Here is a 15,445-nt window from a genome sequence, read left to right as displayed (position 1 = left end):
ACACACACACACACACACACACACACACACACAGGGGGGAGGAAGGAGGGAAACAGTAAGTGCTTTTTAACTGCTGGTTTGCTTCTCGGGGATGAGGACAGAACCTGTGGTTGGCAAGCACACTACCACTGAGTGACACCTCTACCCTACTTCCTGAGGCCTGAATGTCCCCTTCGAGCTTGTATTGAAAGGCAATTCCAAGTGCAGTAGTTACTTGGAGGCAAGGGGAAGAGTGTGGGGCTCTTGGATATGCTGTTATCACAAGACTGGGTTTATTACAAAAACCAAATCTGGACGCCCTCTTTCCTTCTCTGTGCCCTGGTCAGCTTGCTGTGTCAGGGTGTGGCACTGAGGTCTTGCCAGGTGTCAATCCCTTTCTCTTGGACTTTGAAGCTGCCAGAATCATAAATCGACCCACTGCTTATAACTTAGCCTGTGGCATGTCTGGGTTTTATCACACAGACATATTAAGACAGCAGTGTTGACTGACGGAAAACCATCTCAATCTCTCAATTTTTCTTGGTAAGCTTAGAATCTTTCCTCCCGGGCCAAATCCTGAAATTGGAGACTGTTATTGTGAGTCGGGACACATGCTCATCACACCATGGTGGGCAACATGAGGAGAGTTTAATACTGGGTGATTTCCAGGGATGTGGGAGTATGAAAAGCAGAGTTACTTCTGGCTCTGGAGCTCATGACAGGGGACACAGTATCATCCCCTTCCCATCACCATCCTAGGACCTAGGAGGAAGACAGGCATCCAGCGACCACTGCCGTCTTCTTCCACCGCATGAAACATTATGCTATGCCCACTAAACCCTAACCCTCCCGGATGCAACAGTGTAGCCTGTCCCTAATAGGCCCTGTCTTCATGGATCAGGGAAGGGACCACAGTCCAGAGGAGAGCCCAAGACCTTCTGTGGAAATTCGAAAGTACCACAGGGGAAAGCTAATAACAGCAGACACAAACCTGCCAGCCGGGTGGCCAGCCAGTAGATAAGGAACGCAAGCACACCACAGACTATCCTCGATACGGAAACTGCATGTTTTGCTAAGTATGGGAAGGCCTGGCATGTCCCCACAGGGAGAGATCAGGGCACATGACTGGGCAGGTGGCCCATCAGGCAGTGTGCACAGTACAAGGACGTTCGGAGAAACAAGCCAGCATGGGGTTTTGCACACAGGGTGGGCTGGGGAAGGACGGTACAGAAGAATTTTTATCAACTGTTAACCGCGTTCACTTCCAAGAGTATAACTCACTTCAGGGCAGAAGTATTTTCTTTTCTTTTTTTTTTTAATGCTCCACCACCTGGTTTAATACCAAACATTGAATCCTTTAAAGAGATGTTTTATATACTTTTTAGAATCAAAGGCCTTGAGCCAAATATAGCTTCATGTCTATAACCCCAGCACTTGGGAGGCAGAGGCAGGGGGCTGCTGCAAGCTCAAGGCCAGCTTAGTATACACAGTGACACAATGTTTCTGAGTGGGCTGCACAGTGGGGAGGGAGAGAGGGCTCACTAAAATAAGGCTAATGAATGTTGTATGGAACTGGGAGATAGGTCAGTGCTCTCCGATGTTTGGCCATTGCTGAGTTAGTGAACAGTCAGAGAGGTGTGGTATGCCAGGCACTTGGAAAAGGGCATGGACCAACATGGGTGCCTATAGATGCTTACCATCCTTGGGAAGCAGGTGTTGCTAGGTATGGTGATACATCTCTCTAATTCTAGCACTTTGGGAGATGGAGGGTAAATAAAATCCAAGATAAGCCTCAGCTACATATGGGTTGGAAGCCAGCATGGACTACATGAGACCCTGTCTTGGGGGAGGGGACAGAAGAAGGAATGCTGGGTGTGCCCACCCTCTTATGGCAGGAGAAAGACAGGGGTACGTGGATCTGGACCCAGAGCTATAGAAATTCGGAGTAGGTGAGGGGATCGGGGCGCAGTGTTCCTGCTGATGTGCAGAAAGGTGTTAGGCATGCTAGATTCTGGATGTCCCAAGTCCTCCAGAGATATGTGGCCCAATGCCAAGGTCCCGAGAGACACACAGGCCAGCTGGACAGATACATGGTAGGCCAGCAGGGATGGGCATAGGTAAAACACAGGGCAGTATCAGGCTCAGGGATGCAGAATGAGTTGCCAAAGGGACACCAGGCATTGTCATCTCTCAGGATGGTCACAGTGATTCCTCTCATGAGGCTCCAAAGGTCACCATGCAATCACCATCCCTCAGGGTGGTCGCAATGATGAGCCAGAGGTCCACCTTCTGACCCACTAATACTCAAGGCAGAACCACGGGAAATCTCAGAGATGGGGGAGGGACTCTGCCAGAGGGGCCAAACCGACTTTGTCCATCGTGCTTAACAGTGGATGGAGCCCGAGAGTCCTGAGAGAGCCAGGTCTGAGGCTGAAAGGCCTAGAACTCCATGCCTTCATGGTGAGAGAGAACTCCAGGTGGGAGAGCAGGTGAGTTTTACTCGCCTACTCTGACAAGTCTCAGCGCTTGGAACGTGGAGATGAGGGTTCAGAGATCCCAGAGGCTTGGCAGGAAAGGTCTCCGCAGCTGTTGGTATGACTGGGTAAGGGATGTCCTGAGTTTTTTTTTTTGTTGTTTGTTTGTTTGTTTGTTTGTTTTTGGTTTTTCGAGACAAGGTTTCTCTGTATAGCCCTGGCTGTCCTGGAACTCACTTTGTAAACCAGGCTGGCCTCAAACTCAGAAATCTGCCTGCCTCTACCTCCCAAGTGCTGGGATTAAAGGCATGCGCCACCATGCCCAGCTTCCGAGTTAGTAGTCTTGAGGCCTCTTAAGAACACAGCAACCGTCTGAAGACCCTATAGGGAAGGCTCACACTGGCGCCCATCAACCAGCCGGGCAGTATGGGGCTTCAGCAGCCAGTGGCTGCCGACCGGCTAAAGCGAAATCAGGCTTGGGCTCTGAAGACACGACGGGGCTTCTCCAGCTTGAAGGCATATCCGCTGAAGAGCCTGGGTTCCAGTCGCCCTGTAGATGGCTCTGATTCTGGCCTCGGTTAACAGCAGCCTAGGCCGGGCGGCCTCTTGTTCTCCTGGGTCTTGGGTACCTCTATTCCTGCCAAGACAGGGACAGATGCCATCAACCACGAGTCCCACAGCTGACATTAGGTAAGGACTATTCTACCCTGCTGCCTGGAAATGCTCAACTTGGTCCCCTGGGTCCTCTGAGGCCTAGATGGCCTGGTATGGGAAAGACCCAGGGGGCACTTGGGAGTGTGGCATTCAGGTAAGCTGGAGGCAAGACACACCTGAAAGACAGGAGCCCAAGCCTGACCCTACAGGAGGCTGTGGAGAGAAGGGGGACCAGGGCAGGGGCCTGAGATAGGGCCGACAGCCCAAAGGTCCCAAGAGGACAGCAAAAGTGGCAAGTTAGGGATGGTGGGTGTGGCCTCCTGCTTCCTATTCCGCTCCTCAGCCCCACCCAGCCCTCCCGGTACGCACGTATTAGGTCTCCATCTCCATCTCCGACCTGGAACTGGGTGCTGGGCCTCTTCTCTAGGTCCTGAAGTACAGACTGTTCAAAGGCTAGGGCGGCGACGCGGCTGAAGAATGCCTTCACGTTCTCTCCTGGGGGCCCACAGGACGGCTGTGACTCAGGCTGCCCGCAGACGCGTGATGGACAAGTGCCAGGTCAGCCCATCCTAAGGCCGGTGGCCGTGCTGCTTATCAGGGAACCCTGGCAGTCACAGTTACCAGTCCATCCATGGTTGAGCAGGCAGCAGAGTTCTGGGTGGCAACCTGGCTTCCCAGTGGATTCCAGTCCCTACCCCTACCCTGCTGCCCCACCCCACCCCAGACTACTCCCTTAAAGCTCCGAGCCTTCCTTTCCTAACACCTGCCCTCTCGATGAGGTTGCTCCTCAACCCTTTCATGACCTGGGACAAGCAGGGCTTGGATGTGCGCCTTCTCTCTGTGTGCCACCCACATCTCTCTCTGTTGGCCCTTTCACAGAATCTGTGTGCACCCTCTTCTAGGTCCCTGTAGCCCATGTAACTGTTGCTGTGTATAACTAATGACCCGTGGAACTGTGCTGTGGAACCCTACTTTCCTCACCGTGGGATCTCACTGAACCTACCTGTTCCTGTGGTCAAGGAGGGGTGGGTGCTATAGTGTAGATGGATGGGGGGAGCAGCAGAGGGCCCCAGGCACAGGCACTCCCTGCCAGCTATTTGTGGTGGCCTGGGGGGGGGCGTGCCACCTCCAGTTTCAAGTCATGCCCAGTCCGTGGCCGGATATACGCTGTTTCTGTGCACCTAGGCAAGGACCCCTGGCTCCAATTCCGAGTTCCCACAGCCTCAGAATCTCCCGTGTGCCAGGCACTGCCTGCCTTTCACTCCTGGAACTTGGATTTCCAGCTTCGCTCTTTGTGTTTCTGTGCCTGGCAGTCTTTCAGTTAATAATAGTAGCACGTGGGGTACACTACTCACCAGTCTTAGCTGACACAGACCAGTACTCTGCCTGCATCTCATTGGCCAGATGCACAGCCTCTGCTTCCGCTTGCTCACACGCTGCATCCGACTGGAAGAAACAAAGGGCCCTGGCTGACTGGGTATCTTGGCCCTCCCCTTCCTCGCAGGGGACACCTAGGGTGGCCTCCTCTCCCCACCCCTACTTCTCAAGTCACCCCAAGCAAGTGGGTGTGGTGGGGTATCCCAGGGCAGGGATGCTGCTTGCCCAGAGAAGTGAGTGAGCCCTGCCTCTTGGGGAAGAGCTCTCTCCAGTTTCATAACCCATAGTGTTTGAAGTCCAACACAAAGCATGTCAGTATCATTCAGTGTCCCTCGAGTTGGCTGCAAACACAACAATTTTCTGGAAAGCCAGTAGGGGTTGGGCCTCTAGCTTCACTTAGCTTACCAGGAGATCCTTCTTGGTTCCCACAAGGAAGATGAAGCAAGAGCCTGCCTCATTCTCCCTCAGCACATCCTCCAGCCACTGCCTGGGATGCACAGAGGGCAAACAAGAGACTTGCGCTTAGCCAGGAGGAACAGGGATGGTACCCTGACCTACACTGACTTAGTGGGATGCTGGTGCCGGAGTTAGAGGGCCTCCGTGGGACCAGAAGGAGCTGGAAATATGAAGGCACTGGTTTGGTAGAGGTTAAGACTCCTATTGTGAGACCTGGATGACCCCTGTTGTTATCTGCTGGAAAACCTTTCCTGTCTCTTTCATAGGGATAACTCTGATATGAATGGCCCAGGCAAACAGATGGGGCGGGCCTTGGTCCATTGGGTGGATTATCGCTGGCAGATGATGGCCCTCTGAAATTGGTCATGTTGCCCACAACACTGCCCAATACAGCGAGGGAAAAATTTCTGTCAGGGAGAACTAGCTAGAAAATTACTAGGGACCAATGTAAAAGGGAATGGAGGGGCCCTTGTGCAAAATTAAGATTTCCAATATGGTGGCAATGGGATATCAAAGCCAACTGTGGCCTGTCGGCTTAAGGCCCCAGGCAGCGGGTGAGGACACGTCTTTAGGGCTGAGTGGGCAACTGGCTAGTCTAGCCCTGAGACGGGGGTTTGGTAGCCCTTCCGGGTAGCTTCATGAGTCTCTGATGCACGGAGGGAGGGAGCGAGCGGGATCTGGGGTTACTTGCCTGGTATGCTCCAGAGTCTGCACGTCAGTGAGGTCAAAGGCTGTGATGATCACTGGACACACAGGGAAACCCAACAGCCAATCAGCAACAGGGGTGCTGGGGGAAGACTCCCCTGAGTACTTCCCAAGATCATAAGTGGTACCTCCCAGTACCACTACTGGGATGGGCCCACTGTGGGGACTAGGGAGGACTCACCCTGGGGTTACCCCTTGGACCTGCCTTTCCCCCCAGACCCCTCCAAACCCTCCAAACCGGGGGTCGGGGTGGGATAACAGAGAAAGGCCCAAAGCATTAGACTCTGGCAAGAGATCCTCTGCTACTTGTGGCCCAGTGGGCTTGGTGAGGGCTGTAACTATGGAGAACCTGCTTCTCTGTCTGTACATTGGTGAGAATGATACCCCCAGCTGTAGGGAGGGATACTGTCTTGAAAAGCTGGTAGTCGAGGACCTGACCCTGGGTAGACTTTTCACTGAAGGATGGGGATCAGGAACAACCAGTTAACGGAAATGGCTTTTGTAGAGCTATGTGGGCAGGAGCCTGTAAGGTATCTCTCTGGCCAGTTCTTTCATTGTACAGCCTGCCCTGGATTCCCAAGGGGAAGGCCACACAGCAAGATGGTCCACGCAGAGCTCTGCTCTCTGCTGCCCTACTGTGCGTACGAGCAGGCTACACAAGGGCTTCCTCTGTGCTTTGGCTGACTATAATCAGGGTGGTGGCAGGCATGGGGAGTACTGTTTATGAGGCATGCCAGGCACCTCACACTGCTAGCTCCAGGGAAGCAGCAGCCCCTTGGAAAGAAAGGTTAGGAGGGGCGATGGCTAGAGGAGGCCACAGTAGACTGGGCCATGCTGGAGGCTCTGCCCACTGCTCATCTCCTGTTCCCCCTTCTTTACACTGGGATGAAACCACAGTGATTCTCACACCAACGCCGAGAAGACAGATTCATGCCTATCCCGTGAGACTGATTTGGGATGCAATTGATGGTTTTCCACCCTCTACTGTCTTCTATTTCTGTCTCCTCCCTGGGGACTTTACGTTGCCATCTCTGCTGACTTAGGGCCCTGCTCAGCCCCCAGCTGCCCCTGACTATGTTGGCAGTGGGCACAGAGGCACCTATACGGGTCCTGCCAATCCTGCTGGGCCCACCTGTCACCCCTCTCTGGCGAAGACAGGAAAAGCCTCTCTTCATTGTCACCTGGAATACGATGTCATCTCTCTTTTTCTGGGACCCGTAAACAAGAATGCTCTTTTCTGAGCTGTAGACTGGGGGGTTGAGGCAGTTTGCACCTGATATTTCAGATACTCCCTAAGGGTGCGACTGTCAAAGACAGCCAGGGTCTAGAGTCCTGGGTGGTGGCTTCTTCATTGCTAAGCGCTGGCTACAGGGCTATCCAAGAGGCTCCTGGAGTACAGAGAAGTAGTATTTGTGCAGGTGACATAGGCTGGGAACTCCAGGGTCATTCGGCTGCTCACCCTGGGCACCACGGTAGTAGGCAGATGCAATACACTTGAACTTCTCCTGCCCGGCTGTGTCCCAGCTGTGGGGGGAATAGGGAAGACAGGAAAACAGTGGGGGCTAGTTAAGCAGTCACTGTGTTCTAAGGCAACGGCGCAGTGAAACCATGGGAAGATCTTAGGATCTACACCAACATGCCAGCCACACGTGAACAACAGGAAGTGCCTGGTTGTTCCAGTTCTCCCTGCCTCCAGCTCCCACCAATCCCTGCTAGGCTCTTTCCTAAGATCACAGTGCCAGTAGGGGAGAAGGTATAATTTCTTTTAAAAGATTTATTTTATTTATATAAGTCCACTCTAGCTGACTTCAGACACACCAGAAGAGGGCATCGGATCATATTACAGGTGGTTGTGAGCCACCATCCAGTTGCTGGGAATTGAACTCAGGACCTCTGGAAGAGCAGTCAGTGCTCTCAACCACTGAGCCATCTCTCTAGCCTGAGAAGGTGTAATATTACAAATTGTTTTGTTATAGCTCAGTCCCTTCTGAGTGTAGCATTATAAGGACCATGGGTTCTACAGCAGGACAATGCTGGGGTTCAGGACAGGCCCTACGCATATGTGTGACTGGGACCCTGTTCCACCTTCAGAACAGTAGCTCCTCAGGTGGGGAACAGTGCTAACGGAGACATACAGGTCACATCCCTTGGGCAACAGGCCATTTAGCTCTGGCTTTCTGAAACAACGTGTTGAGAGGGTTTGAGGTTGAGCCCTAGATCCATGGAAAAGGGATTGGAATAACAGATTGATCATGTCTGCCACGGTACAAGATGAAGGAGGGGAGGTGACAAGCTGGGAGCTTCTTGAATGGTCTTACAACGGGTTGCCAATATGTAGGGAGTACCCTGACATCCAATCTACAAAAGGTCACCTTTTAAAGTCAACAGATCAACATTTCATTTTTTTCAGTGAACTAGAAAAATAACCCACAGATATGACATCAGTGACCTGAATCTGTTTCTGAGCAATTCAGCCCAGTGAACACTTCTAGGTTTACTCCTTCATTAATTCATTCGTTTTCCCCCATGTGTCAAGAAGCCACTTAGATGGGAGCTGAGAGTGGGCACACAGTAAGCCAGGCTGGTTGGCTAGCAATGGGGTCAACATAAGATCCTGTGAGTCGGGCTGGTGAGATGGCTCAGTGGGTAAGAGCACCCGACTGCTCTTCCGAAGGTCCGGAGTTCAAATCCCAGCAACCACATGGTGGCTCATAACCATCCATCACAAGATCTGACGCCCTCTTCTGGAGTGTCTGAACATAGCTACAGTGTACTTACATATAATAAATAAATAAATCTTTAAAAAAAAAAAGAAGATCCTGTGAGTCTGGGGCAAGGCAGTGCCCATTTTATGCTGGGCCCTCTAATTAGATATTGCCTGGAGCCCCAGTAGGAGCCCAGTTGCTGGTCCCTCTCTGTATAGCTCCACCTGGCTGCTCCCTCTGGACCAGACCTCTGCTCCTCCTAGCTTTCCAGAAGTCTCAGCCACGGAGCTCTGGATTTTCATAGCATCTTTCTCTCTGGACCGACTGTGTGCTCACCCTTAGACAGGATGTGTTATCCTCTGGCTCCAGGATTACACTGGGTCACTGCCTCTGTGGAGATGTGAACTGACACAGGAGCAGTGGGCTTAGCCCAGGCAGGGCATGGAGGAACAAAGACCAAAGCCAGAGAGGAAGACAGGGGGCTAGGAGACTTGGCAAATGCCACCACAGGCAAGAAGAGCATAAAGATTACCAAATCTGCAGGGAGGATGGAGGGGCCTCCCCAGAGAGCACAGGGGTCTGGGAGCCTGGTATGGCTGCAAGCCCCTCTGGGGACCGGGGAGAATGAGGTGCAAAACGTAGAGCACTTTCAGCAAGGTGGAAGGTGAGCGAGCCCTGGGAAGACCCCGCACTGCTCAGGGAGAGTGACCGGGGTGGGAGGTGGGGCAGCAACTAGTGTGACACTGAGAGAGAGAGCCAAAGGCACGGGTTAGTAGAGAAGACAGACTGAGGGGGAAGGACCAGATGGACAGATGGACACATGTGTACAGAGGGAAGTTGTGGGGGGGGACAGAGAACATCAGGCTGGAGAGATGGATGAGGGCAGGGTGGCCTCCAGCAGATCCCTACTCACCCAACACTGGTACTCAAGGATTGACTTTGTCCTATTTTATAGCTGAGAATAGAGGCTCAGAGCTCAGGACAAAGCAACCATCCAACCAACCAAAAACTGTCCGAGGCCAGTCTGCCGCTTGTGGGATCGCAGGTGGTCTAGCTGGGGAGGAAGGCTGAACTTCAGGAAGATGGGGTGGGGAATGGGTATGCTGGTCAGGCTGAGAACAACACCAGGCAACTGTGAGGATGCCAGAGACTCTAGGGACCCACAGACCATGAAGCCTGGCTTCTTACAACCACCCAGGACAGGGCTTGACCAGACATTCATGCTGAGCAATCATGGGGCACAGAGATCCAGCCAGGAGCTTTCCCTAAGGGCGATCGCAAAACCACTCAACAGAGACTTACATCTGGAGGTTGTAGGGAATCCCTGCGATCTCAAAGCGCTCGATTTCAAAGTCTACGCCGATCGTGGCCTTGTAATCACGGTCAAAAACATTCTTGCACAACCTGTGGGAGGTGAGGCAATCAGCAGAGCCCCCCCCCAAAAAAAAAGTGGGTAGAGATGCTCACAGAAGTGAGTGTCACTGGGAAACATGACTCCCTGGTAGGGAATCGATATGCGATGATGGCTGGGTGTGGTGGGTGTGTGCCTTCGATTCCAGATTCCAGCACGGGGGGGGGGGGGATTAGGTAGGGTGGGGGATGTGGGGGAGGCAGATACAGGTGGATCTCTGTAAGTCTGAGGTCAGCCTGGTCTACATAGGGAGTTCCAGGCCAGCCAGGGCTAACAAACAAAAAGTCCTGTCTCAAAACAAAAACATCAAGGAAAACACGGAGGCCGTGGGTGCACGGGTGTGTTGATATGTTTTCCGCTGCCGTAACATACTCTGGAGAAGATGGCAACCCCTGAGGAGAGGTCGTCTGCGCCCACAGTTTTAGAAGCCAGGGATACTCTTAAGGTCAGTGATATGCTGTCACCATGATGCAGCAAGAGAACATGTCTCATAGCCAAGAAGCTAAAGAAGGGAACGAGGGCAGCATGCTGTTCACTTCATGTGTACACCCCAATGTCCTAATGACCTGCCTGCAAAGCTCTACCTCTTAGGAGTTCTGCCACCCTACAGAAAGTTCCACGGGCTGGAGACTACATGCCCCTGACATTTGAGAAATTCTTACCCAAACCATAGCAACGGGGCAGCCGATAACAATAATGGGGGGGGGGGCTGCATCCGCCCAGAAAGCAAACAGTGAGAGGAACTGAAGGTCCCTTCCCAGGGAGGACGTGCTGGGTGGGGGCCACATGGGGACGGTGTGATGAATGCTAAGTATCTAGGGTGCTCCATCACCTGCCAGTCACCTTACTGGGTCGTGCGTGTGTTTGCATGTGTGTGTGTGTGTGTGTGTGTGTGTGTGTGCGCGCGCGCGCGCGCGCGCGCGCATGTGTTTGCTCTCCACCAGATCTCTCACTGATTTGTCTAGTCTGGCTGCACAGTGGGCCTTGAGGGTTCCTATCTCTGTTTCCCCAGTGCTGGGATAATGGGCATGCACCGCCACATCTGGCTTTTTCATGGGTCCTGAGGATTAAATTCAGGTTTGGTGATTTATGCAGCAAGCACTTTAACGACTGAGTCAATCTCCTAATCGCCTTCTTTTAAATCCCTTTCTTCCTTTCTCCCTCCCTCCCTCCCTCCCTCCCTCCCTTCCTTCCTTCTTCTCTCTCTGTGTCTAGTATAGATGCCTATAGCAGCCAAAGGAATCAGACCTCTTGGGGCTGGAACTGAATGTAGTTACAAGCCACATCGCATGGGCGCTGGGACTCAAACCCTAGCGCTGTGCTCCAGCAGTACCCCAGGGCCACACCCTTCAAACTGTTTCCCAGGCTCAGGTTGGGTTATGTTCCCAGAACGTCCCGTCCGAGCTATCTGGGGCTCCCAGGCAATGGTGCTACAACTTGGTGCTGGAAGGTGGAGCTGGTCTGACAGCATGAGGAGGGAGTGGGGCTTACCGGTGAATGAGGCTCGTCTTTCCCACATAGAGATCACCAACGACCACCACCTTGGAGAGTCTGAGCCTAGAGGGAATATGTCCTCATCAGCCTGGAGAGTGATATCAGGGGTGTCTTCAGTATATCTGCACTTTCCATCCCTGAACTGAGTCACCCTTCAACCCTAGATGCAGGGAGGCCGACCCCCAAAGCCGCTCTCCAGTGCTGGGATATGGGAGAACGTACACTCCTTCTGGCAATCCTGCTGCCCCTACCAATATACCCTTGACCCCACTTGGCCAGGGTCATTGTCCTGAGCATTAGCCATGGGCACGAGGAGAGACTGAGCCACAAACTGAGGGGCAGGGAGAACACAGGAAGTACTGTGAAAACCAACATAAGATGAATCCAAACTTCTGGGAGGTGCTGCACTGAAGGTGTGGTAGACAAGGAACCAATATGCAGGAGACACCTTTGCAAGGTATCCTGCCTCCAAACTTCACACGCCCTCTGGGATGTGCACCTATACGGGGGTCAGCACATGCAAAGCGGGTACACCGGTGCCTGTAGGGATAAGGTTGGCTAAGGGGTACTCTATAAACGGAATACCGAGTCTACATGACTGGGCTCATGGTTCGAGCGGCAGACTGGCTCTGTGATTCCTGGGCTCCTTGGAGACCCTGCTCACTAAGAGCAACTACTACCTTCCCTCTGTATGGGCGTGTCCTGCATCTCAGGCAGCAGCGGCATCTCTGAGACTGTTGCTAAGACTTTTAAGGGTTTCTGGGCTGGTGAGGTGGCTCCATGGGTAACGGTGATAGCCGCCAGGCCTGATGACCTGAGTTCGATCCCCTGGACCTACCTATTTGGTGGAAGGGGAGACCTGCTTCTCACAAGTTGCTTTGGATATCTGTGCATGTGCCACGGCATACCCCACACTTCCATCGGATTAGTACAAATTTTAATAAAAGTCATCTCTGCAACTCTTCCCAAATATGTCAACGCTTTAACTGACCTCTAGCGGCCCCTGTGTCTGCAGACAGCAGGAAGACATTCGTTCTGGTTAATGACTGGGTATATGGTTTATCTTTCTGCATCAGCCAGGGCTAGGGTCTTTCCTATTCTCAGGCAGCCCTCTCATTTTGGAACAGGCCAGCCTTGATTCCATGTCTGAGGGAAAGGTGTACAGGTGCCACTAGGACTGTATAGTGGGCACTCTCCATGTCTCAATTGCCTTACCTCCTGTGGCACTGTGTAGGGTCCAGTAGATAATCTGCATCAAGAACCGGATATGACATAGGAACCCCCCGCTGAAGCCTTTAACCCTTACCTTTAACCCCTCAAGTCACCATTAGCAATTCTGACCTGAGCTCCCGCCTCCCTCTGGGCAGCCCTGGGGACCTCTGGGATGGTCTCTCCTGTGATCTGACTCATCTACATAATTTTGTGAGCTCAGGAGGGAAAGGGAATGGCAGGCCTTTGTGCCCATCTGTTAGAGAAAGGACAGACTACTGTAAAATCCCCTTTGTCAGCAGACAGTGGCAGCTGAGGAAGAACGGGGCAGACCTCTCAGAAAGAACAACAGTTCTGTGACCTTAGATTATGGAGTTCTACGGCACGGAAGAAGGGTAGTATGCAGGGTCTCCCCAGGCCAGGCCAGAGGCAGGGACAGTAAGCAGTCAGAGAGGTCTCCTGGAGGATCTGACATACAGATACGTGAAGGGATGACAAAGAAAATAGCTGCCTTAGACAGAGGAAATGAACCTGTGTGGAAACTTCACTCAGGCTGAAAAGTCACCTGTATGACATTCGGAGAAACAGGGAAATTATAGATTCTATAAATTATATTCATGTATTTATAAATATATATGTATCACATAAATTATATATAAATATATAATATTATATATCGGTTTATGTATTATATATAAATTATATATTATATTACTATATAATATATATTGTCATATATATAAACTAATATATATTATATGTAAGCTAATATATTATATATAAACTAAAATATAATGTTACATATACTATATAAAACATACTATATTTATTATACTATATAAACTGATATATAATATAAAAATTATATATTATATAAAATATAACTTATAAATTATAGCAAAGTTAGATTAATAGCCCGATAACAGACTGCACTGGTTCAGCCTGTGTATTCAATTTGCTCATGTTTTCATTTAACATGTGTGTGATGGTTTGTATATGTTGGGCCCAGGGAGTGGCACTATTAGAAGGTGTAGCCCTGCTGGAGTGGGTGTGGCCTTGTTGGAATGGGCATGGCCTTGTTGGAATAGGTGTGTCCCTGTGGATGTAGGCTTTAAGACCCTCCTGCTAGCTGCATGGAAGCCAGTCTTCTCCTAGCAGCCTTCAGATAGAGATGTAGAACTCTCAGCTCCTCCTGCACCATGCCTGCCTGTACTCTGCCATGCTCCTGCCTTGATGATAATGGACTGAACCTCTGAACCTGTAAGTCAGCCCCAATTAAATGCTGTCCTTGTAAGAACTGCCTTGGTCATGGCGCACAGCCGTTAACCCTAACTAAGACAATGTAAGTGCCTTTGTGCTCCTATCCCTCCACACCCTCCACACCATGGGCTTACCCAGCGGTGCCTGTGTTCCTGTGCTGGCAGGCTGTGCTGACTTGGCTGTGGAAGTGCTCCTTGAGCTGCAGGCAGGCATCCGGCGTGTACCACTACAGGAAGACACACAGACATGGAGACGAGCAAGCGGACCGTCTTGCAGTGCCGCATCTCGGTACCACAAACTGGCCATCAGGGTGGTGAGACCCACTTCCCAACCCTCCTCCTCTCCTGCAGTGTGAGGCCTGCAGTCTCTTTAACGTGCCTCATCCCTGGTAATGCCAGAGCTGTAGGGTAGGAAGTATGAGCCCATTTCTCAGACAAGGAAATTGAGGTGCACAGAATAATGAAGAGAAGAACCTGCCTTGGGAACCATCAGATAGACCCAGCCTGACTTGGTTAGTAACTCCTCAGGTTTGACATGGTCCTGGGATGCAGGACAGATATGGCCACCTGAAACCTGTGGCCCTGACTGCTGTAGGCAGAAGGCAGTGAGGGAATCCCGCCTTCTATGAATATAGGACAGAGTCCCCTGGGCAAGTCTAAGTCTCCCTAGGGCTGGGTCAAATCTTAGCTTTACCAAGGCCAAGTGTGTGGAGGTCAAACAGCTTTCCCTGTCTGAGCCTCAGTGTCTTACTCCGTGAACAGTGTCTTCTGTTTGTCCCATGAGTCCGGGCCTGGTTGGTTTTTTTTCTGATTATAGTTCCTTTCTCTTTGGCTCAGTGAGACGCCACCCTGTATCATCCCTGGTTACCATGGTCACACTCCACATTGGAAGAGCAATGGCCCAAGCTCACAGTAAAAAACCCCGGGATCTCTGCAATCTCTGAGGCACAAAGGCTTTCTCTGTCGGTGTTGTGAAGGAAGTTGGAGGAAAAGAGAAAAAAATAAAAGAAAGGGGAAGAAGCAAAGGCCAAAGATGGAGACACCCACAGCCAACAGCCCCGCCTTCCTCTACCAGCTTTCCCACAGAATCCACAGGACACAAAAAAGTCTGCTTCACACCTGTCTGAGCCATACGGGGGCGACAATGGACAAGAGGGTCTTTCTTTTTTGAAAATTTTAATTGAAAATAGATTTTTTTTTAAAAACACAATACATTCTGATTATGGTTTCCTCTCCCCCAATTCCTTCCAATTCCCTCCCATCTGGATCCATACCCTTTCGGTATGGATCAAAAGGCATCTAAGGAATAGTAAAATAAAATAAATAAAAAACAAACAAGTCAGCCGGACAGTGGTGGCGCACGCCTTTAGTCCCAGCACGCTGGAGGCAGAGGGAGAGAGGTGGATCTCTGAGTTCAAGGCTAGCCTAGTCTACAGAGTGAGTTCAAGGCTAGCCTGGTCTACACAGAGGAATCCTGTCTCCAAACTGAAACAAACCATCAAAATAAAAACCAAAGATATCAGAGTATGATAAAACAACCAAACAAGAAAAAGACCCAAAGAAAAAGCACAAGAAACACATAGAGAATCAGATACACACATGTTCACATACACAGAAATCCCAAAGAAATCAGAACCAGAAGTCTTTAACATGTACTCAAAAGACCTGCATGCTAGAGGAGGAGGAGGAGGAGGAGGAGGAGGAGGAGGAAAGCCTGAGGAG

The 15,445-nt window shown here is 51.3% G+C and overlaps 1 protein-coding gene across 3 annotated transcripts in view; it reads right to left on the bottom strand.

Annotated features, from left to right (window-relative positions):
* Positions 1–2,740: 2,740 nt before the first annotated feature.
* Positions 2,741–15,445, bottom strand: part of Rab36 (RAB36, member RAS oncogene family) — a 16,022-nt gene continuing 3,317 nt past the window's right edge. For all 3 annotated transcript variants that reach the window (XM_021204506.2, XM_029542458.1, XM_029542459.1), the window contains 9 exons: positions 13,859–13,950; positions 11,253–11,318; positions 9,653–9,754; positions 7,105–7,169; positions 5,632–5,683; positions 4,890–4,971; positions 4,463–4,553; positions 3,477–3,602; positions 2,741–3,090 (listed from right to left, as the gene is read on the bottom strand). In XM_021204506.2, coding sequence (XP_021060165.1) covers positions 3,032–3,090; positions 3,477–3,602; positions 4,463–4,553; positions 4,890–4,971; positions 5,632–5,683; positions 7,105–7,169; positions 9,653–9,754; positions 11,253–11,318; positions 13,859–13,950 — 735 coding nt within the window. In that variant the 3' untranslated portion in view covers positions 2,741–3,031. The remainder of the gene's footprint in view (positions 3,091–3,476; positions 3,603–4,462; positions 4,554–4,889; positions 4,972–5,631; positions 5,684–7,104; positions 7,170–9,652; positions 9,755–11,252; positions 11,319–13,858; positions 13,951–15,445) is intronic.

This window comes from Mus pahari, chromosome 9 (assembly GCF_900095145.1).
Source record: "Mus pahari chromosome 9, PAHARI_EIJ_v1.1, whole genome shotgun sequence".
In the NCBI taxonomy this organism is placed as follows: domain Eukaryota; kingdom Metazoa; phylum Chordata; class Mammalia; order Rodentia; family Muridae; genus Mus; species Mus pahari.
This window is presented reverse-complemented; position numbering and strand designations above follow the sequence as displayed.